This window comes from Tachysurus vachellii, chromosome 13 (genome assembly GCF_030014155.1).
Source record: "Tachysurus vachellii isolate PV-2020 chromosome 13, HZAU_Pvac_v1, whole genome shotgun sequence".
NCBI lineage: Eukaryota > Metazoa > Chordata > Actinopteri > Siluriformes > Bagridae > Tachysurus > Tachysurus vachellii.
Window position 1 is genome coordinate 22,783,969 of NC_083472.1, and position 24,436 is coordinate 22,808,404.

The following is a 24,436-nucleotide window of genomic DNA, read 5'->3' on the forward strand; positions in this document are numbered from 1 at the left end:
CTTTTCAGTGCTGGGGATTGAACCCCAAATCCTCCGATCAACAACACAGAGCCTTAACCACATGAGCCACCGCTGCGTGAAGTGAAGTAGTTAAAGAAGATGAAATGTCCTTATGAATTAGCTGTTACTAACCCTAACGCTATATACTGTATAATGCTTTACTACAAATCTCTGAAAAAACTGTCAGAGCTGCAGTGATAGTAAACGAATCAACAATCAGAACTTCTAACCAATCAGAAGCGAGAATTCAAGAGCGCGATTATCCTCATTATGAGATCGTATTTACATTTCAGACATTTTAAAATTTTTCATTACAGAAAGAAACAAATTGCAGATTTTATTTATTATTAAGAGATATTAAATAAACTGTGACCAGTGACACACGAATAACGTTTATGTTTGAAATATATTCATCAGATATGTTCTAGCTAGATGATAGGTTCAGGATGCACTTGGCATGTATTGATATCATCCACAGACCCAGTGTTAAGATCATGACCATGGAATTCCTGTTTCTTCACGCTATCTAAAGCAGCATCTTAATCCCCGTGCATCTCCCCCACGGCTTCTGTCAGCGCTGAGGAAGAGTAATATCCATCTCCATAGCTGAGTCCAGCACCTGTTTTTTTTTTTCCCCGGGCACAAAGTTTAGAACGTTTAATCTCATGGTTGCACTTAATCCCTCCTGAGTCTGATCTGCTTCTCATCCGGAGAGGTGAAGATCCCCTCTTCATCCCCAATGCTGTTTGGTATCAGACACGATGTCAAAGTGCCGCTCTTCAGCATGCCAGCAGACACCGTCTGATCCTGTGTGGTCTTGGTAAACGGGTGCCAAGCACGATGAAACCTCAGAACCGTAGAAACAATTGAGGAACTAAATTTAGGTGAGAGGATCAAGTTAGTCAGGCACTGAATGAAACCGGTCTTAATCCAAATGGAGCAACTGGATATAGCAAAATAATGCAGGGGACATTAGAGACTGCAGTCACGCTGGGCTAGGAATTATTATCTCTGCAGTTTTCAAGCACATATGGACTCGAGGAATTTCAGAAAATATCTGATTTTCAGATGTATAGTTGCAGGTTATGGTGAGGCAGACATATAAAAAAAAAAAAAACAAGCTGCTAAATTCAGATCCAATTCTACTGAAAAGTCTTAAAATGTCACAACTGTTTAATGGACCGTTAATGATATCGTTTTATATTGAAGATTTGTGAGTCTGCCTCCAAAAGGATGTCCCACCACAGCTATTTTTGTTCGTATTTACAGCTAAACGTCGACACGCCGAAGCCGTCTCAGAGCCGCCGCTCGCAAATCACTATCCGATCCCGCTCAGCTGTTTTAGAGTCGGACCAAAGGTATGCAGCGACAAAAAGGGGGTTGATCCAGGTCGGTGGTTAACGAGGCAGAAGTTGTCGGAAACATGTCGGAAACAACGAGGCAGACATAATGAAAAGTAACGTTCCAGACGCTGCTGTAGACGCGGCGTCGTTCCGCCGTCTGTCGTTCAGTTATAACGAATTCTTATTTCAAGATGACAAAAAAGTGTAGAATAATATACAGATTCGTTCATTTGTTTATTTACTTTTGGAGACTTTTTTTTTTAGATTATTGGCTGCATAGTGAAAGATACCTAAAGAATCCACTTTACATTGCGAAGGACATCGATAGAGAACTCGAGTGTCCTTCACAGAGCCCTGACTCTGACTCAACCCCAATGAACACCTTTGAGATGAACTGGAGTCTCCTCGACATCCTGACATCAGATTCTGATCTCACTAATGCTCTTGTGAATGAATGAATGAATGAATGAATGAATGAATGAACACAGCAATGCTCTAAAATCTAGTGGAAATTCTAACCAGAAGAGAAGAGTGGAGCTCGTTATAACAGTAAATACAGAATAAATCTCGAATGGGTTGTTCAGCAAGGACACACGGATCTGATGATCAAGGGTGCACAAACTTTTGGACATACAGCGTGTATCTACCATTCGTGAATCACCTTTCAAATCCAAGATTTGGTACCTTGTCGTCATGGAGATTTAAAGTGATTTTAAATCCCAGGCTTAGTCTAGAGCCCAGTAAATTAAGCTCATATGCTAGGGCTAGTATGAGCAAGCTGCAGCAGGTGAAACTGCTAGCGTTAATCTGGTTGCTGACGGATGGTTAGCGGTTAGCCAAGACGGCTAGGAAAAACAGTGGTAATAAGGTCATCTGATAAGGCCAGTTCCAGAGCACAGGCTGTGCGCTGATGGATGTTTGGCTCTTACGGAGCATAAAGGTCTCCAATTGAGAGGACCAGGTGGGGGAACTAACCGATTAGCCTCGACAGTTAGCGGGAAGATATGAAAATAACTGGAGAACAGCGAGGAATCACAGCAGTGAGCTCTTTGCAGAGAGATTAAGGTACACTCAGCAGTTTGTGGGCTGAGGCTTTACTCTGTAGCTGCCAAACCTCCTGAAGCATGTTCTCTTTTGTTCTAGAATTTGCTGAATTTGCTGCTGTGAGTGCCAGGACTAGATTAGGATCAGTGAAAAGAAGCCAGGAGCTGACTAACAATCTAGAGCTACTATACGTGGCATTGTACCACAGCGTTGTTCGATTCTCAAATCTGATTGCCTAATCCAGTCTAATTTTCCGGCAGTACGTTTATCCGCCAATACGATAAACGTACTGTACAGATTTTCTATTTTGACGTATTCTTATTTATCGAATGTATAACGGCTGATATGAAGATATTTATTATAAAGTTCTGGAAGGAGTCTACTGTTCCTCTTCCTGTCTAGGGTTTTGTGACAGGAACTTTAACACCATCAATATGAAGCCACATAGCCTGTTTTACAATTCATTCATTCATTCATTCATTTTCTACCGCTTATCCGAACTAACTCGGGTCACGGGGGGGATCTCAGGCGTCATCGGGCATCAAGGCAGGATACACCCTGGACAGAGTGCCAACCCATCGCAGTGCACACACACACTCTCATTTACTCACGCACTCACACACTAGGGACAATTTTCCAGAGATGCCAATCAACCTACCATGCATGGCAGAGGCGGGAACTGTTTTACAATATTAAATATAATTAAAAATGGGGGCACGGTGGCTTAGTGGTTAGCACGTTCGCCTCACACCTCCAGGGTTGGGGGTTCGATTCCCGTCTCCGCCTTGTGTGTGTGGAGTTTGCATGTTCTCCCCGTGCCTCGGGGGTTTCCTCCGAGTACTCCGGTTTCCTCCCCCGGTCCAAAGACATGCATGGTAGGTTGATTGGCATCTCTGGTAAAATTGTCCATAGTGTGTGATTGCGTGCGTGAATGAGAGTGTGTGTGTGCCCTGTGATGGGTTGGCACTCCGTCCAGGGTGTATCCTGCCTTGATGCCCGATGACGCCTGAGATAGGCACAGGCTCCCCGTGACCCGAGGTAGTTCGGATAAGCGGTAGAAGATGAATGAATATAATTAAAAATGGCTAAAACAAAGTGTGACTGTTGTTTGATGTAAGAGAAATAAGAGACTTCATGTGGAACATAACCTCACTGTTACATCGTGATAACCATCACTCTGCTTCATTCATTGATTATTTTCCTATAACAGCACGACCACACACACTTGTTTTTGTCATCACGGCGATGACAAACCGTAAACATAAAACTCTGCACCGCGTTTATAATACATAAGCGACAAGAGGAATTTTAGCCGTCCTTTATTGCAGAAAAAAAGGACCCTGCAATTAAACATAGTTCAGTTCAATCGTTGCACGAGCTAAATAAAGCCAGATGGCGCAACTAACCTCGTCTGATCTGTTAGGGTTTCTACTTTGTACTGCTGATCTCCCACTGGTTAATCTTCCTTTGAGTCTCTCCCCATATCAGCATGTTGACATACTGTATCAGTTGAGGGATTTTCTGCTTCTGACATCAAACTAAACAGACTTTTTCGAGGACAAATACTCGGACTGATTGAAGCCCTCTTGAAATAAATGCAGACGCAGAGGCGGCTTGCCGGTCTGGATGCCTCTGAATCCCACAACAGCAGACAAGCCACTAACCTATTCTTAAGAGAAGAGGAGGAATTGAGGAAGTGACCAAATTTCAGGAGATTCAGACTTCGATCAGAGCCTAATACCATGTTTTAAGGACAGAAGATGTCAATTTTGTGTGATGGAGAGCTACAAATCCAGATAAAAAAATTAAACGAATGGTGAACGACGGTAGAGTCGGGTTTTAAAACACAACCGTTTATGACGGAGTTCAAATCGGTTCTGTTCCATCTTCACGTCATCGCTTGTGACCGAAGCCACGGGCAAACATCTGAACAGATGAGACATCAGTGATGAACTTCTGCTCAGGGTTTTTTCTGACATAAATACATGTGATTGAATGCCACACAGAATCTGCTAAAGAAATCCCAAAGGTTTGTGTTTGTTTCACTCAAACTTGTTAATCAGCTCTTGTTCGAGTGCTCGGTTCAATCCATCACGTTATTTTCTGATTTCAGATTGACGACCTGTGTTTCGGTGCTTTCTTTCTTTCAGCTGCTTATCAGGGATTTATTGAGCTGAATTAGAGAACAGGTCTGAGATCAGCGCATTTACGATCTGACTAAAGAACACATTTTCTCTGCTTCCTTGTTGAAAAGAATCAGACAAATTAAACACTTAAATCTGATAAAGATTGAGAAAAAATCAATCTCTGTAATTCTAATATTTCCAAACATATTAATAACATTTACTAGGAAAATCCTGTTGGATGATTTCGGACCTTCGTTGAGACGATGTCAACCCTGTGAGGATCCTGAGGCATCTAGAGATGTTCCAGATCCAGTTGGATTGTGTCATGAAGATTTGGACATTAAAAGAGAAGATACTAACTCCATGTGGTGTTTGAGGACAACAACCTCCTAATTAATACACAATCATCAGGCTGTATCTGACTGTAGAAAGGACATTGTTCATAATGACACTGTCTGAAGTTTATAACAGTTTATAATCACACCCTCCAGTGTCTAAATGAGGATGAGGTTCACTTTTGAGTCTGGTTCCTCTCAAGGTTTCTTCCTCTTCCATCTAAGGGAGTTTTACCTCACCACAGTCATCTCAGTCACCTCAGACTTGTTCATTGGGAATAAATACAAACACATTTAAATATAAGTCTAATATTAACCTTTGTATAATAAACTTTTTGTACAATATTTCTTATGTTCTGTAAAACTGCTTTAAGACAATGTCCATTGTTGAAAGTGCTAAATAACATTTAATTGAATTGAATTGGAAGTCATATTCCCTTCAACGTGTACATATCGTCGCTGTCGGGCGGAAACCTCGTATGTCCAAATTTGGTCAATTTCATATTTTTTCACATATCGATGCTATTGGTCAGTCCCCACGTGGGTCTGTTATTTTTACATGTTATTAACCAATCTAAAGTCTTGAAAATAGCTTGAGCGCAAATCTCATAACTCCATTGGACACTTCAACTGTCCACCTCTTCCTCACTCCGTGGGAGAGCTTCACGGCATATTTCTCCTCAAGAAGAGTCGCAACGAATCAACACGTCTTCTGAGGTAAATGTCTTCAAAACACTGGGCTCAAAGAAAAAAAAAATCTTGACCCACGCTAGTTCTGGTGCTCGTCTGAGGACAGGAATTTAGCGCAAGACAATCCACTGCAACGCGGACTAAACCCTGTGCACTGCAGATAAGGTACAGCGTTTTTTTAATTTACTGAAAAATAACGGTTTTGGAGATACGAGGATTCAGCGACCCGGTCCAAAGACATGCATGGTAGGTTGATTGGCATCTCTGGAAAATTGTCCGTAGTGTGTGATTGCGTGAGTGAATGAGAGTGTGTGTGTGTGCCCTGCGATGGGTTGGCACTCCGTCCAGGGTGTATCCTGCCTTGATGCCCGATGACGCCTGAGATAGGCACAGGCTCCCTGTGACCCGAGGTAGTTCGGATAAGCGGTAGAAAATGAATTAGTGAATGAGAAGTACGATGCCAAATATACTCTGAGCCGTTCCGGTGTAACAGAATATAAAGATTAATCACGACTAGGTTTAAATTCAGCTCATGAAATCGCCTCACATTTCTCATTTCCTTCTAAAAGTCTTGCTAAAGGTTAAACCGCATACGCAATGAATCTCACAGTTCACTTTCCTGAACTCTCCTGAACTTCTACTGGTATGTGTTTTACTGGATGTCACCTCTGACTTTATATAAAGCTATAATGATCGACCGGCGAAGCTGCGCTGGCTCAAAATCCGTCCTCGTACGAGGAAGGCAGCCATCTCCGTTTGTCCACATAGCTTGCTGGCAAACTCCAAACAGACGCAAGTCAATTTTCCTAATTGTGCTATACCGCAAAATAGGCCTGTTTCATGCTCAAAATCACCATTTACCCTCAGGACACAGGAGGTATTTCTTCTTCAAAATATCTTGTTTCGTGGTTTTGTTTTGTTTTTCTTCTTCCAGAAGTGCCAGAAGTCTGAGCGTTAACACATTTACAACAATAACACACTTGTCATAAAGCTTCCACACACCATCAATCTATAAACTTTTCTATGCTCGTGAAGTGACGCTCAATAAACTCATCGCGTCGTTACGAATCGTTTTGAATCCGGGAAAATAATTCAGTTCTGTGAGATGGAGAATGAAGATGGAGAAATACGTTATGGGGAATCTGTTACTGTGTTTATGCTGTAATATATATTCACATGATGGACGTTAGAAACGTTTGAGGTTAATGAACGAGTCGTTTACGGCGATCGCTTGGTGCCGCCATTTTGGGTCCACAGACGAGGGCTATTGAATAAACATGGTATGGTAAGATGAGAAGATGCGTGTACACACACACACACACACACACACACACACACACACGGTGGGGGTGCAAAGAGGTGATACGCACTGGCATTTTTACACACGTGATGACTGATCTATACTCAGCCACTAATCTACACAAAGAAAAATAGACACAACATAACATAACAGACATAACATAACACATACTATACAAAACCATAACACAACATGTGGCCAATGATGACAAGAAGGATTTACTTCACACTTTAAATTCATTAATTGTGAATTTAAGAAGGTTTTAAAATGCAAAAAAGCATATCACTGATGCAAGTTCTCCTAAATTAGAGCTGTATATCAAATCAGTTCAATTCAATTTATTTGCATGTTGCTTTTAACTACTCACATTTTCTCAAAGCAGCTTTACAGAAGTGTAGAAACAGAATAAAGTATAAAATTTAGTTACTATTTATCTCTAACTTTTATCTCTAATGATCAAGCCTGAGGTGACGGTGGTGAGGGAAACCTCCCTGAGATGATGTGAGGAAGAAACCTTGAGAGGAACCAGACTCAGAAGTGAACCTCATCCTCATTTGGGTGACACTGAACAGGTGATAATGTCAATGTAATAATGTGCTTTCTATAACAGTTTATAATCCAGTGGAATTGTGTGACCAAGAGCTCCTGAGGAACTTATAGAGGAGCATCATTTCTGAGTTCATTACAGACTTAACACTAATTCCTTCCTGATGAAGTCTTCAAATGTTCACTGATGAACATTTTTATATCAGGACCAACAATAATTATATAATAATCAGCAGGCAGGTGATCAAATATGAAGCACACATTACAAAGAAAGTCATTTAAAGCGATAAGTAAGGAATAAATCACTGCGAGGTTGTCGATTATTGGAAAATAATCAACAAACGGCAGAGTTACTGTTAAGGCCACAAACGTTTCCATTAGAGTGCACCGACACTGCAGACTCCTTTCCGGAAATGCTAGACAAAAAACTAAATCTAAAATAAAATACTAAGAAAAAAGCTCAATTTAATTCTGTTTACATTCCTTCAATCCGTCATCTCAAAGACCCACGATGACTATCGACTCCTCCTCCCATCTTTAAAGAGTAGAAAGGTGAACTTGGTAGAAGTGAACAGATTCCATAGTGGTCATATATGTAAAATAGTGAAGTAATTGAATTTGCGGATGTATGTAAGCACTATTTAGGAAGATGGGAACATTCATTTTCTACCACTTATCCGAAGGGACAATTTTCCAGAGATGCCAATCAACCTACCATGCATGTCTTTGGACCGGGTGAGGAAACCGGAGTACCCGGAGGAAACCCCCGAGGCACGGGGAGAACATGCAAACTCCACACACACAAGGTGGAGGCGGGAATCGAACCCCCAACCCTGGAGGTGTGAGGCGAACGTGCTAACCACTAAGCCATCGTGCCCCCTGCAAATTAACATTTTAATTCTAAAATTCTATCTTTAAGTTTTTTTCTTTCTGAGCTCAATTTCTGACTACATGTAACATGTTACACATTGCACATAATTCTATTACGTCTTATTATAATTTCTGTTCATACAAACTTGAACTTAAATCTTAAATTTTAAGATCTTGAAAGTTTGAATCAGCTGCTACGTCACTCAGGTGTCTTTACACTTTTTACTCCAAATTTGTTCGTTCGTGTTTCGTTTGCTTTTTAAACCTAAAAGCAAATTCTCAATTTTCGCAGAACTTTTAATAAAACGCAAAAATAAAAAATAAAAAATTTAAATTTGAATGCAAGGGGCACGGTGGCTTAGTGGTTAGCACGTTCGCCTCACACCTCCAGGGTTGGGGGTTCGATTCCCGCCTCCACCTTGTGTATGTGGAGTTTGCATGTTCTCCCCGTGCCTCGGGGGTTTCCTCCGGGTACTCCGGTTTCTGCCCCCGGTCCAAAGACATGCATGGTAGGTTGATTGGCATCTCTGGAAAATTGTCCGTAGTGTGTGATTGCGTGAGTGAACGATAGAGTGTGTGTGTGTGTGCCCTGCGATGGGTTGGCACTCCGTCCAGGGTGTATCCTGCCTTGATGCCCGATGACGCCTGAGATAGGCACAGGCTCCCCGTGACCCGAGGTAGTTCGGATAAGTGGTAGAAAATGAGTGAGATGAGAATTTAAATGCACCGAACTTTCACTCAAGTAAATTCTTGCCTCCAAAATAGTTATTTTTCTGTTTAAATGAACAAGATTCAGATGTTTTTGATGCTTTTTTTGTTTGTTTTATTTCTCTGCATTTTCTCTCTCCTGGTGGTTAGGGAGGGAAAAAAAATACAAGGCCACAAACGTTAAGTTGTCGTACGTGAAGGTGGTAAACTATTCTCAGCAACCCGATACACATGTTCTGTGAAAGTGTTAAGCGTTTTCTCGCTTTCCCTCATTAGATTTTATGGCGATTTTCCATGTCACCTGTAGCTGCTGATGATGTAACTTCACTCGATCTAATCACTTCCAAACTCTGGGAAATTACTTGGCTTTTAGAACCCGAGCAGATCCAAAACACGTGCGTTCACAAACTACAAGGATTTTATAAGAATCTTACAATCTTACATTTTATATCTTCCATAAATAAATAAATCAATTTATGGAATAAATAATACTTTACTGAATCTGTGGAATTATTTGAAACTGTAGTGAGTTGTTTAGTCTGTCTTAATGTTTCTCTGTGTGGTTTCTCAGGAACGTGAGAGCACAGTAATCGCTCTCGGGTGTGAGATAAACAACGGGGTCTTCACAGTACGATTCTCTGCAGGAAGAAAGAGATTTGACTCTAATCGATACGATTGGAAGTGAATCAAATGTGCGGTGTGTTTTCTGCTCCTGTGCTTTTTCTAGATGTGAGACGATTAACCGAGCCACGAGGCACAAACTGAGCCAAAGGACAGAGCTGTAGAGCTACAGATATGGGTCGAGTTCTGGAAAGATGACCTTATATCGCTTATATCACTTCGGACCTCTGAACGAAAGTTTTATGGGGTCGATTTCCATCATTTTCCAGTTCACTTCAACTAAACTGTTGTTTTTTTTTTATATTTTTTATTCATAATGTTAAATGAAACAAAACCAAAGTGGAAAAAGTACTAAAAATGTATACATTTTTACTCAGAATTACGTTTAATACACTCAGAATAAATTCTTATTATGATTAAATGTTTTATTAGTATTTTCATACAGCTCTGTTATCTAGGTTAAATGATTAGCTTTTTTTTTTACCATCGGTTTTATATTTCTTTACACTTTATAATGTTTTTTTTGCTGTGCTTCCTGTAACCTAATGTATAATTTTGTCTACTTTGTCGTTTTACTTTTTTATTAATTTAACTTTTTTTTATTACCCCTTGCTTTCTGGAATTGCTTTTTTTTTTTGCTAGGCATTAGGAAATTACAAAATTAAGTTAACCTTTCTTCACCTTAATAAAACCTTACAAACTCACTCATCACTCATCTTCTACCGCTTATCCGAACTACCTCGGGTCACGGGGAGCCTGTGCCTATCTCAGGCGTCATCGGGCATCAAGGCAGGATACACCCTGGACGGAGTGCCAACCCATCACAGGGCACACACACACTCATTCACTCACACACTCACACACTACAGACAATTTTCCAGAGATGCCAATCAACCTACCATGCATGTCTTTGGACCGGGGGAGGAAACCGGAGTACCCGGAGGAAACCCCGAGGCACGGGGAGAACATGCAAACTCCGCACACACAAGGCGGAGACGGGAATCGAACCCCCAACCCTGGAGGTGTGAGGCGAACGTGCTAACCACTAAGCCACTAAGCCACTAAACCACTTACAAACTATTGAATTAAATTTTTTAAGTAAGAAGCGATGAGCAATGGAAGTTTCATCGTTAAATGTTGCATAGAAAAACATTATGTAGATATTAAACTCAATTTGTCCGTAGTTGAATATTGTTTATAAGGTCTTATCCTGTGCTTCCTTTGCATGATTCAAGCCGGTCACGCTATCCTAAAGCGCTTTCTAAATTAAAAAACCTTATTGCTAATGTTATTATTACTTCCCCGCTTGTTTATTTTCTCAAGGGAAGAATGGAGAGTGAGTGACGGAGAGAAATTGTTCAGTTTTACAGCATTATATCGAATAAGAGACAAGACAGTGTGTGTGTGTGTGTGTGTGTGTGTGTGTGTGTGTGTGTGTGTGTGTGAAAAGGTCTTTAATAAGCTCCTGCATGAGATGAGACGAGTCCCGAGCATCCAGCAGCCGTGCCGCACGCATCCACACCCATTCACAGAATTCACCAAACGTCTACGCTGCTACTATTGAACTAATAGTAGAACCGGATGAGACTGAAATCATGCATCATTGCTAAAACGAGCCGATTCCCAATCCAGGTCCCTTCTCTTTTCCCTCGGCATGACGATCGTATCATTGCACAACTTCCTAGTGGCATATTTCACACATAACACATGGAGCCAAACCCTAGCAGGATATTTTAAGCCAAAGCGTTTCAAGAGATGAAAGAAAATACAGTGCTATGTTCATCAGAAGCTCCTGCCACACCCGAAAAGCTCTCGGATTACTCGCTGCTGTTAAAGCGTGATCTATGGGGAAGACTTTCCCACATCTTTCCGTCCAGTATCGACCGTTCGTTTATGCTTTAATCAGCTAATGAAGCTTTAGTCTTTTGTAAGGTGATCTGTCTGCCACCTGCCATAAACGGTCATGGAAATGGAAAAGTAGTCTTTAGCCCTATTCGGACGGGATTAGTTTGACGTGGGGACGTGGAGTAATGCAATTTTACCTCAGGACGTCTGTAATATTAATTGGCCAATTCGCACGGGACAAGACATCTCAGTAAAACTAGCAGAAGTGGGAGGGGTAACTCGTTTTACGCACCACGGTAACCTCCTTGTCGTCATGTGCGTATGACGTTGCTTCCTGTTATCACGTGCGCAAACAGACAACATGGCGCCTCCATGCTTGCAAAACGCGCCAAAAACTACTTTTAAACAGGAAATGACGGAATTTTACCGTACATGTTTACAGCGGGTCTATTCGGACGGGATTAGTATTACCTGAGGTCATTTTTCCGGACCTTTTTACAGAAGGTAAAAGTCGCCGTAATCTTTACTGACATTGTCCGTAATGATTACCGAGATGGCACATTCGGACGGGACTAAAATCACCGAGAAGCTCTGGCAATAATCACTTTACCCCCACGTCCCCACGTAAAACTAACCCCGTCCGAATAGGGCTTTTGTAGGACATTAGTACAGATGTCCAGAGGTTAATTGCTCGTTTATTTATTTCTGGAATCGTCAATTCAAGTCAGTTACCGTACATTAACGTTTACTCCACAGCGTTTGGCAGAAGTCCTTCTCCAGAACAACTTCATAACATTGAATACATCCTCATACTGATTCACTAGATCACACAGTCTAAAAACACTAATGGATCATGAATAGCACACGGACAAGGAGTTATCGAGTGCTGAGTCCTATTTTAAGTACTTCATAAAGTACTCCGTCATTTAAAGATGTAGATTTAGATTCGTAATGAACAATCCCCCTGAGACGACACGAGGAAAAGGCTCAATCGCTTACCCCAGGTTTCTTAAAAGGACAAGTAGATTGTGATAAAAATCCCTGCAACGAGCACAGGACAGTCTTTGTGATTACAGCAGCAGCTCAACTCTGGATAAGATTGTTCACTGTGCTAAGAGTGAGGCTTAGAAATAAACTGATACAGATTACTGACAGGATTTAATGATAGTTTGTCTCCATATTGACGTCCTTCAATTCATTTTTGAGCGAAAGAAAATTTGACCATTTTCTCCAAACCATTCCTTTAAAATCATCAAGCTACAGACTCGCAGCAGAGGTGCTGAAAGCTGAAAGAGGTAAACACTTAGCACCAACTCTGACAGCTCATTAGGACCTTCATGTTTTTTTCAGAGAAAGAAAAGCCAACTGCAGATACATGACCGTTTTCACAAGATAAGGCTGAGCCGAGGGGTGGAGTTAGCGTTTATAGCTCTTCTTACGACTCGTGTAAACACAGAAGAACTCGTTTTACTGAAAGGATGCACGGGAGAACAGTTCACTGAAAAGCTCTGGTGCTTTACAACCTTTCAAATACAGCAAGAACACAGCAAGAACACAGCCGTCACCATGATACCAACCTAGTGAGCTCTTTAGTCTAGTACATCAGTGACTAATCAGTGACACTGCATCTGTTGTGGAGACAAAAATAATGTATAAAATGTGTAACTGTCTGTATATGTCTCTGTGTCTGTCTTTTAATCTCTGTCTGTTTCTCTGTCTCTCTCTCTCTCTTTCTCTTGCTTTACACACACACACACACACACACACACACACACACACACACACACAAACACCCCCCCCCCCCACACACACACAAACACCCACACAAACAAACACCCACACACACAAACACCCACACACACAAACACAAAACACCCCCACACACACAAACACAAAACACCCCCACACACAAACACCCACACACACACACAAACACCCACACACACAAACACCCACACCCACACAAACACCCACACACACAAACACACACACACACAAACACCCACACACACACACAAACACCCACACACACACACACACAAACACACACAAACACACACAAACAAACACCCACACACAAACACCCCCCCACACACACACACAAACACAAAGACACACACACACACAAACACCCACACCCACACACACACAAACACAAACACACACACCAACACAAACACACACACCAACACAAACACCCACACACACAAACACCCACAAACACACACTCAAACACACACACACAAACACACACAAACACACAAACACACACACACAAACACCCACACCCACATACACACACAAACACCCACACACAAACACACACACACACACACATACACACACACATACACACACACAAAAACACACACACACAAACACCCACACACACACATACACACACACACACACACAAACACCCACACCCACACCCACACACACACAAACACAAACACACACACCAACACAAACACAGACACACACACAAACAAACACCCACACACAAACACCCACAAACACACACTCAAACACACACACACAAACACACAAACACACACACACAAACACCCACACCCACAAACACACACACACAAACACACACACACACATACACACACACATACACACACACAAAAACACACACACACAAACACCCACACACACACACACACACATACACACACACACACACAAACACACACACAAACACACACACATTCATCTCCTATAAACAGAAGCTGATGTCTGTCCTACTTGAACCTCTGATTCTTAAAGTGCTGTGCATAAATATTCACCCCCTTGAACTTTTCTACAGTTTGTACAATTTAAACTCTGAACTGAAATAGACTTGGGTTTTTTTGCAATAATATCGAATCGGACGGGAAAGATCGATATCATTCGCAAGATTATTTCTAAATAAAAAGTTTATAAGTTGCCATTAAACGCTGTGATGCATAAGTATTCATCCCCGTTCCTCTAAAATTAGTTCTGTCGCAGCCAGTTTCGATTCCGAAGTCGGATAATCAGTGACAATTAGAGACTATACCTTAGCAAACAGCATCATGATTTTTAAGAAGCTATCCAAACAAATCTGGGACAGAGTTTTGGAAAAGTATCAATCAGGGTTTGGTTATAATAAACTTTGATCATCTCACAGAGCATCATTAAATCAATTATTAAAAAAAAGAAAAGAAAAATATTGCACAACCAAAACCCTGCCTTGAAGGGATTAGTCAGAGAAGCAGCCATTACTTCTGCTAACACTTTTACCATTTTTATTTTTAATCCTTTTCCAGTTTCTGTTATTTCAGTAGCATGGATATTTTGTGCAGATTCATGACATATAATCCAACTACAATATATGGGAAAGTTCTAAGGGGTGAATACGTATGCAAACTATTGTACCAGAATGTAACCCATGAGAAAATAGGGTTTATTACATGAACTCTGATCAGAGATGTGCATGTCAGTCATGTTTGTTTAAGGTAAATCTCACAGTCCTCAGCTATGATTACTGAGAAATATTCACAGGTTCCCATTAAAAGCGAAGGCGTTGGTGATAAAGCGAGCTGCCAGTAAAGCGCTTGTTCCAGCACGTCTCAGAAATACAGCCACTAAACTAATCTACTGCCTGCTAAGATATCTGTTAGAGCCGAAATAAAAAAGCCGCATTAAAATACCAGTAATACTCAGCAACATGGGAGTAGTTTGACCCCCAACTACATCAGCTATATTACACAACCATGATTACAGCACACAGTGTGTTAACGCAGATCACACTGAAACATCTCAGGGGCAGGAAGCAGATGGACAGTAGTGGACGTACCTGGAGGACAGACGCACTCGTGATTCACGTCTCTGGCTGTGCGTAGTTTGGGCATCAGCTCGCTCAGCGTCTGGAACGAAAAAGACGACACACGCAACCTTCAGACTGAGGAGCAGTGAGGGAGCAACACTCTGCCGGGTGTTTAGCACAAACATCTGATTTCTAACACCGCAATTCATTGTTATATTAAACTACTAACATATTCTTTGTGACAGCAACAAAGTGCAATGAATCATTTATGAATCAATTAATGAATCATTTTTATACCACAGTGATGGTGAAGTCTGAAAAGGGCATTGATCAATTTTCTGTAACAGAGCTTTAGCCATAGACAGACAGACAGACAGACAGACAGACAGACAGACAGACAGACAGACAGACAGATAGATAGATAGATAGATAGATAGATAGATAGATATCCTAGCATCTAGCAACACAAACACACACACCAGCTCTTTGTCACCTGCTCAGATATGTTTGGAAAAGTAGAAAAAGAAAATTGTATCTATCTATCTATCTATCTATCTATCTATCTATCTATCTATCTAACTGTCTGTCTGTCTGTATGTATATATATATATATATATATATATATATATATATATATACATACATAGAGAGAGAGAGAGAGAGAGAGAGAGAGAGAGAGAGAGAGATAAAGATATATATGATGTAAGTAAAACTATGTAAAAGACTTTTGCTCAATCTGATCTCATGCACTTACACTTAAACATGTTTCATCCTGTTTAATCCTCACCGGTAAAGATCCAGGACTTTGATGAAATATATCAATTAGTACAAGTTTTTGTTTTTCAGTAGTCCAGGTCTTCAGTATTACAGCACTGTACTACTGAATGCCAGTAAAAAGTATTATATTAAATAAATGGAAAGGGAACTTATTGACCGGAACATGGAAGTATTTCAAATTTTTAAATATATAATAATAATAATTATTATTTTAAAAATAACACAATAAATAATTCATGAAATGAAAAATAAAAGTAAAATAAATAATAAAATTCTAGATAATATATATAATTCTATATAAAGTATTTGATGTTATGAAGCTATTTTTTTTTTTTTATTCTAACAACAACATTAAAGAGAAATAACCGCCTGGACCGTGCAGTTCATTCGAGCTGAACTGTAAAGTGTTATGATGTTTATAACTCACTTCTTGCACCAGACTCCGGACGGAGTCCCGCAGCTCTTCGGTCACCGGGCCGTCGTTCATGCGCTCCAGCGCGCGCACTTTACTCTCCATCTCGTGCGTTTTAATCACCATGAGACAGCACGTGGCCAGAGCGCTGAGCGACAGCGCGAGACACACGGCGGCGGCGGCAGAGACAGAGTTCCAGCGGCGCGCGGGGACAGAGCCGTGCACCGGGGATGCTTTCCTCTCCTCCGGGGGTGTATCCATGCTGAGGACCGCTGGTGGAGATCAGAACCTGCTGTAAGCGCTGCGGTGTCTCTCTGTAGTAAAGCTGTGGATGGGGATATGATGAAGATGATGATGAAGAATGAGATGATGAGGAACGGTTCACACACTTCTGCAGCTCACTGATGACTCGCGCGTGTAGAGCGTGTGTGCGTGTGCGCGCGCGTGTGGGAGTGTGTGTGTTTGTTGTGGACCGTGAAACGAGGGGAGAATAAAAGCTCCAAGTCCTTCAGCCACCTGGCAACTGCCTCTGTGTGTGTGTGCGTGTGTGTGTGAGTGAGTGTGTGTATGTGAGTTTGTGTGTGTGTGTATGTGAGTGTTTGAGTGTGTGTGAGTGTGTGTGAGAGAGTGTGTGTGCGTGTGTATGTGAGTGTGTGTATGTGAGTGTGTGCGTGTGTATATGTGTATGTGTGTGTGTATGTGCATGTGTGTGTTCTCTTCAAACCTACACTATTTTACCAAAAACGGCGCCACCTATCGGTTGCTATAGTTACCATTAAGTCGAGCACTAATTAAAACTGCTCTAATTTACGCTGGTTTGAGTTAAGAATTATTGATGTGTTGGTAAAAGATGATTCCTGTGAGGTTGGTGCAATCATTTGGGTGCTAAAGAGTTGTTGTGTGTGATGATGATTACAGTGTAATAAAGTCAATTCTGCACACTGTTTATTACGTTTATTACCTTACATATAATAAAGCATTGCCCATGTGAGACTAACAGCAGAAATTCATGTACAGAAAGTTAAAGTTAATTAGCAAATTAACATTAAATTTAACACCTGACCAATAACTAAACTTCAATAAACTGACACGTTAATGTTATGAAGAGTGAAATCTATTTCTCTGTAATTACAGTATTATAATCATCAGCTCAGCTAACATGTATAATGTTCAGGTGAAAATCATGCCGTCCTCTGCCGCCATCTAGTGTTTAAAACGTGCAACTGCTGTAAGAAACAAAAACAAAACGGACCCAGACTGCTTGCTCCTTGAACATTTTTTTATTGAAAATTATAAGAATAAACAGTCATTTTGACACACAATGGCTACACAATGAATTAATAAAGCTATATTACTTATTCGACAAATGAGGAAATAATATTTACCACAAACCATTTATATTTATCTCTGCCTTGATTGACAACTGTGTAAAATACAATATAAGTTACAGATCACATAAATTACACGTTACAGTAAAAGGAGGAACAAAAACCTAGACATGGGACTGATACAGTCCTTTAAATGCAACCTCTCATTGAGAGTGGAGAGAAAAAAAAGAGTTTGTTTCGTTCACTTGTGGCCCTTCCCGAGACAGTCGAAGAAAGGATGTCTAATGGCATCGTCCAGAGTGATTCGCTTCGTCACGTCGTATTCCAACATCTTCTCAAGGAGGTCGAACAGCTCCTCGTGGGCCAGGCTTCTGGAGTTCATATAGCTCTTTTTGGAGGAGGAAAAAGGGAAAGACCATCATTACCATCGTGTTAACAATTAACAACATGCTGCTGACTAACTGAAAAAGCCACATCTATCCATAGAGAGGAGAACAAACTGGGTGAAATGGGTGTACTAGCACTCCCACGTCGATCGTATTGGGTGTCTATGAGCTCATGTATGTGGGAGACAGCAGTTAGTGTGTTCCTCTCAGTGTGGAACCCTAACTGGTGAGATAAAGACTTTCGCTTATCTCAACTGTCTAGTTAGAGAAAACTTCCTGTAAAATTTTCTAATGTTAGCTAAAAGAAATTAAGATGTGTATTGTTATATATGTATATTATATGTATATTATTATGTAAGTTTTAAAATCAGACCCGTGTAATGTGCAAAAACTACAGGTTGACGATATGATTTTCAGGTGCAGAAAGTCTAACAGATGTCATAAGTTTCGTTATGTAGTAAAGACGCTCACTCTGAGAGGTTTGCAGTGTTTCCGAACGTATCGTCCTGACGTGGTTTGCGCGTCCCAGTCTAGTTTGTCCCGGTGGACGTATCGCCGCTTCCTGCAGGGATTCAACAAAAGATGTTAATTAGACGCAACTGGGTACAAACTAACTCCATGCACCGACACAACCGACGAGTGATGAAAACGCTGGTTAGAATGTAGACTTGCCTTGTTTTCTGGAGCATCTGTGTTGGTAATGGACCCAGGACTCTTTCCATCATGGCCAGATGTTCTTTACTGTCATGAGTCTGAAATCAGCACGAATCACAGGATACAGTATATTAGTTAGTTTAAGTTCTTAGTAATCCGTATTCGGACACGTTTTCATCAGCTGCGCACTCACCTGGAACAGTGTGCTTCCAAGGTAATATTCAATAAGAATGCAACCCACACTCCAAACATCACAGGAATGGTCCCATCCCAGCTCTGTGTAACAAAATAAGTCAATAAAAAAACAAAACAAAAAAAAATCGGTGTGAATGCAAACGCCACTGATGACCACAAACAGGCGCATAGACATAAAACGCAGTTCAGAATTACCCAGAATGACTTCGGGTGCACGATAATGCCGTGTAGAAACCACGGTGGTGTGGTGCTCGTGCTCATATGTTGCATTCCCAAAATCAACCACTTTCACATCTGGATTCTTCACAGTCCTCTCATCTCTTCTCTGTGTAACAAGAAGGTCAAGATGTTCCTTCAGCTCTATAACTTTCTAAAACTTGCATACACAGAGCAATAGAACATAGCAATGATATATTATACTTGGTGCTCACCATTTTCGCGTTGTACTCGAGGTCATACTTGGAATCGACAAACAAGATGTTCTCTGGCTTCAGGTCTGTGTGTGTTAGCTTGTTTCTGTGCATGACTAAAGAGAAAAAGACGTCCAAATGAGACACGTCCAGCCGTACGACAACGTACTAAACGATTACACGGTCATCAGATGTTATTGAGACTACTCACACTTGACTGCTTTGATGATCTGGTAGGCCATGTGTCTGATCTGGTCAATCGGAAAGGGCTGGAAGTTGTTCTCTTTGAGGAAGTCGAAAGTGCTCAATCCAAGCAGTTCAAACACAATGCACACATGGCCGTGGTGGTCAAACCAGTCAAGCATACGCACACAACAGCTGTAAGAAGAGAGAAACAGTCAGAAAACCTTCATGCTTACGATATCCATCTGTCTGTATTATAATCACTGTCGTCTCTACGTCTGGTTTGGATGCTGGTGCTGTCAATCTAAGCATTATGAATCATGCTTTACAGATTGGTTAAACTAAATAAAATTAAAAAAAAAAAAAGTGCGTCACTTTTTTTAAATTATAATTGCAGCAAAAATAAACTAATACTGAAATATAATTATATAATATTTAGATGGAAAAAAGTGCATGTAATAACTAAGAACATTACGACAAACTGTTTAGTTTAAAAACACTGTTCTTGTTGACCGGCAACAAAGGGGTGTTTGCTGTCTCAAGGTCGATCCACCAAAAAAAAAAAAAAAAAAAGCATTGGCAAAGTTACTCACTATTTTCTGTCTTTGTCGAGAGCGTTTATGTGTTCCAGCACTTCCACCTCAGACATGGCCGCATCTCGATAACGTTCAATGTTTTTTATGATCTTCAGTGCAACACGAGCACCTTGACTGCAAACAGAGGAAGGAAGCGAGGTCAGATATCGTAGGGACAAATAATCGCTTTAAACTTTATAAATGTCTGAACGTTCTTTTATTTGCATATGTTTAACTTACTTTTTCTGATCGATGCATTCGACTACTTTCCCAAAGGCACCTTCTCCTAGTGTGCACACGATCTCATCTAGGGTGTAAAGACAGGCAATTAGACACGTCGAACCTCTAGTGTAACATAACTGAGACATAACAGACCCATCTAAGACATCTAGCTGGAGATAATAAATCGCTCAAAAAGAGACACGTGGCATACATGAATACAAGGCAAGTCAGTGCTAGGCTAATATAGCTGAAAATACAGGGAAAAAAAATAAGTCTATGACTTCTTCCCTCCTGTAGTGCTGATATAATCATGCCCCCAAAAAATATTTATCCTAAAGCACTACATGTGACATTTCATTTCAAATGTGAGACAAAAAGACAACAGATACAGAAGGTATACAAAAAAAGTATATATTCTATACATCTCGCCCTGAGTATGTCTCCACTGTGATAGATCAGGTGCCCCTCCTCATCATCCTCAATACTTCTGGACCTTTTCCTGCGATGGCTCCTCTGGAGGTTTTCGGACCACCATCAGCATCACCACCATCATCATCAATAACCATGAGAATCAGGGGGGACCAGAACGCGGCATTCATTCATTCAGCGCGGGAAGAACGGGGGAAGCGATTCGGCCCATTCAGATAGCGCAGCAGTCAGGCCCGGCCACAGGGTGCAGCCAACGCAAATTCAGCCCGCGACAGAGATACGCACAGGGGGCCCACCACATAGTGTGTGTTACAGAAGAAAAACAATGGCAACACATTTTCAGACAGGATACTTATAAAATATGTAAAGTAGACATCATTGACAGTTAACTTTACAATAACCTTAAACTAAGCTTTCGTTGCCCCGCCCCCCTGTACTACCTGACATTTTTTTCCCTAGCATTCTCCTGTTTACTGGAATAACAAAAGTTATCAGGCATTCAATTAGACTTTAATGAAAAGTGGGTGAGTAGTCCATCTACGCAGACAAAAAGAAAAAAGACGCGTGATGAAAGGAAACAAGACGCCGCTCATACCGAGTGAGAGCGACGGTGGCGAGGGCGGCTACGACTGCGTCTCCGACCGTGCCGGCTGCTCTGGCCGCTGTATCCAGATGATTTGCTGTAGTGGTGCCAGTCCGGGGCCCTGTGGCGGACGCGATGCCTCTCCTTCTCCCTTGAGATGCTCAAGTGGCTTTCCTTCTCATACCCTGAATCCACAGCTCTGACTTTCGTCTCCTGCTTTTCATTCAGACTCCGGCTCTCCAAGTAATGCCTGCGAAAAAACAGAAATAGTCATTACACCCATACATGTAGGTCAAAAATAAAAGCATTAACCTCTATGACCTACATTATAACGTACGTCTTTTGTTATTAAGATTAAACATTACCACTAACTGTGGTGATACTGCTTGAAGTCAAAGTCAACACGTGTAAGAACACTAAACACTGCTTTTGTTCTGTTTACCAAACAGCCTTTTGGTTGTCCTAACACACAGGTCATACAACTGCAAAGCCAAAGACAATTTTATAGTAAATGCCAATTGTGGTGGTACTTCAACCTTGTAACGATCACTACACTAGAAGATCACTTAGCAAGGAGTTTCATACGGTTTGAATAGATCTGCGGAGCTGCTGATTCCAGAATGAAACGCAAGACCCACTAAGAGAGGCCCTTAGTATCGGTCACGCATTGTCACCGCAAATCAGGGTGACATGAACTAAAACCTTCTGGCGTTTTTAGACTGCATCAAGTGTGATCTACATGTTACATAAAAAGTTAAGAGTCTGGTTTCTTCCAGGAAATGACAGGAACATCAAATAGCTAATATTAGATTCAGACGCTGTCTGTTCATGGGGTGCAGGCTGAAACGATCCATACCAAACCCCAATGTTGATAGAATAACATTTTACTTAGAACAGAACATTTTACTTTACCCTTTGGGCAAATCTGGTCATAATTAAAGTGTCTATTTTACTGAAATTAAAAAGCTTACACACACACACACACACTATTTTTATAGATTACCAAACTAGTTCACTTAAAACATGTCTCATATGTTACCAGTGTTGATTTTGGTTATAAGACCAGAACAAAAAATATGCGAATGTGTTGTCGAAGTATTGAAAATCCACCGTTAACACACTTGCACCTGAATATTATGACTTGATGATTGAGCTACGTTAGGTTTAGATGTAAAAGCGAGGTTTACCCGTCACTGCTTTTCGGATGCTGGTGAAGTTTACGGTACTTGTTTTCTCGTTCACTGCTGTGTGACACTCTCCTGTGGCGCTTTCGCCTCCCAGACATCCAGCTGTTCTCTCTTACTGGTGAAGGACTTGTGCTGTCTCGCTGCCTCATCTGTCCAAAAACAAACAAATATATAAACAAATAAATAAGGTACATGAAAAAAAAAATGCTGATATATAATGTATAACTAAATATGATTTACAAGGCACACAATAAAATAAAAAAACAACTCCTTTTCTATATCAAGATAAAGCGCACACACAATCTCCTGTACCTGGTGATCACGAGATTATGTTTAACTGTAAATTATATGATTTTTATATAAAACACTTTATAGTTTAATAAAACTATAAGCAGAGATAATTCTATACAACAAAACATGTATTTTAATTGACAAGTATTTTACTCCATGTTAAACTTCTCTAATGTTTAGAAATAACAGCTCTGAATACAAACACAAGATTAATAATTTTAGATATTAGTATATCAGGTTTTTTTTCTTAACTCTGCTATTATTTGCAGCTTGTGATGAAAACGGGTGTTTTCTTTACATCCAGAGAAAAGAAAGAAGTCGCACAGATAACGTTGCACAAGTCTAACATTTAAACCTTAGCAAAACAATTAAAATGATCCCCACGGTTTAAACGAATAAGAAAAAGATAAAACGAAAGAACAACGTAGAGTTAAAAGTAAATAAAGCTGAGGAAGTTGATGTAATATAATCCACACCCGTATTCCGTCATTAGCTGGTGTCCACATGCTAGGTGGCTAACTAGGTCACGAATAATAACCAGATATAATGTACGTTTGTTAAACCAAAACATAAATAATTAAACATATCTCACCTTAGTCAAAGGTAATTGTGTGATTATAATGAAAATAAAGTACGTCGCGTTGCTTAGGAAACAGACTTTTTTCGACGACACAATTCCCCTTTTGTTCTGACAAAGTTCTCCCAAAATGGCTGCCTGACTTCTAGAACGTTCTGTTACTTTGCAGTGTTTTCCCACCCGCATTCATATTCTTGGATTCGGATTGGCTAGCAATATCCGGCTTCTGCCTGATGATTGGTTAGAATCAAAACCGATAGCCAATCATGTACAAAAAAGGGTGGGGTTTGTATAAATACGGGTGGATTGAAGAAGGTGCAACACCGTAGGCGTTTCGACTTGGAAGAGTCCATTATGTAGAAAACGAATAAGATTTAGTATTTGTGCATTATAATGTGTGTGTATACAGTGAAATGATGTGTGTATACACTGAAAATAGCTTAAATAAGAACAATGTCATTACATTACATTTTTGAGAGTGTATTGGTAAAAAAATAAATGTAAACGGTCATAATGGACTTTTCCGACGTGACGTCACAGGGAGGCGTTTGGGCTTTCGTGTCTGTAAATAATTATAGTGCATTATTTTTCACAATCAATCATTATTTTGTAAATTACATTTAAAAAAACAGAATTAACCTATAATCATTTATTTTTAAGTCCTTATTAATCCTTATTAATCGATTGGTCTAGTCTATGACGTCATTGTTGAAGATGATGAAGAACACCAAAAGTATTATTTTTTTATTTTTTTATTTTAATTTTTTCTCAATAACAAATGATAACAGAGAACAAAATACAATGTCATATTATTCAAATCTTAGAATAGTAACATAACATAAAGGAGAGAAATAAAATAAAATACAAATAAAAAATACACATAATTTTATAATACATTAATAAATTTTAATTTCCAGCTTAAAATGGAAAATGTTTGGTTTATTTTTAAACCACTTTACATTAATGGATATGAAACTTTCATAAATAAATAAATATATATATA

At 40.3% G+C, this 24,436-nt stretch overlaps 2 protein-coding genes across 5 annotated transcripts in view; both read right to left on the reverse strand.

Moving 5' to 3' along the window:
* LOC132856077 (collagen alpha-1(XXIII) chain-like) overlaps positions 1-16,947 on the reverse strand; it is a 107,886-nt gene extending 90,939 nt beyond the window's left edge. The window contains exons 1-2 of the mRNA XM_060885477.1: positions 16,429-16,947; positions 15,255-15,324 (exon numbers count right to left, since the gene is read on the reverse strand). Of these exons, the coding sequence (XP_060741460.1) occupies positions 15,255-15,324; positions 16,429-16,674 (316 nt within the window). The 5' untranslated portion in view covers positions 16,675-16,947. The remainder of the gene's footprint in view (positions 1-15,254; positions 15,325-16,428) is intronic.
* A 731-nt stretch (positions 16,948-17,678) lies between these two features.
* On the reverse strand, positions 17,679-23,584 carry clk4a (CDC-like kinase 4a). 4 transcript variants are annotated; one of them, XM_060884793.1, is made up of 13 exons: positions 23,449-23,584; positions 22,566-22,714; positions 21,391-21,628; positions 20,789-20,879; positions 20,385-20,451; positions 20,163-20,279; positions 19,598-19,764; positions 19,408-19,502; positions 19,172-19,301; positions 18,975-19,057; positions 18,800-18,879; positions 18,599-18,689; positions 17,679-18,129 (listed from the first exon to the last, which is right to left on the reverse strand). In XM_060884793.1, the coding sequence occupies exons 2-13, from the start codon at positions 22,712-22,714 to the stop codon at positions 17,983-17,985; spliced, it is 1,455 nt and encodes a 484-aa protein (XP_060740776.1). In that variant the 5' UTR covers positions 23,449-23,584; the 3' UTR covers positions 17,679-17,982. The 4 variants fall into 4 exon arrangements, with proteins under 4 accessions (XP_060740776.1, XP_060740775.1, XP_060740778.1 ...); XM_060884792.1 differs by having other exon boundaries at positions 18,975-19,301; XM_060884795.1 differs by lacking the exons at positions 20,789-20,879; positions 21,391-21,628; positions 23,449-23,584 and having other exon boundaries at positions 22,566-22,695.
* Between the last annotated feature and the right edge of the window lie 852 nt (positions 23,585-24,436).

Coding starts and splice junctions, on each gene's coding strand:
- clk4a (XM_060884792.1), bottom strand. CDS start 22,714: ATGAGGCAGCGAGACAGCACAAGTCCTTCACCAGTAAGAGAGAACAGC. Junction 19,302..19,407: donor TCGAGTACAACGCGAAAATG/GTGAGCACCAAG, acceptor CTTGTTACACAG/AGAAGAGATGAGAGGACTGT. Junction 18,690..18,799: donor CAGATGCTCCAGAAAACAAG/GCAAGTCTACAT, acceptor GAATCCCTGCAG/GAAGCGGCGATACGTCCACC.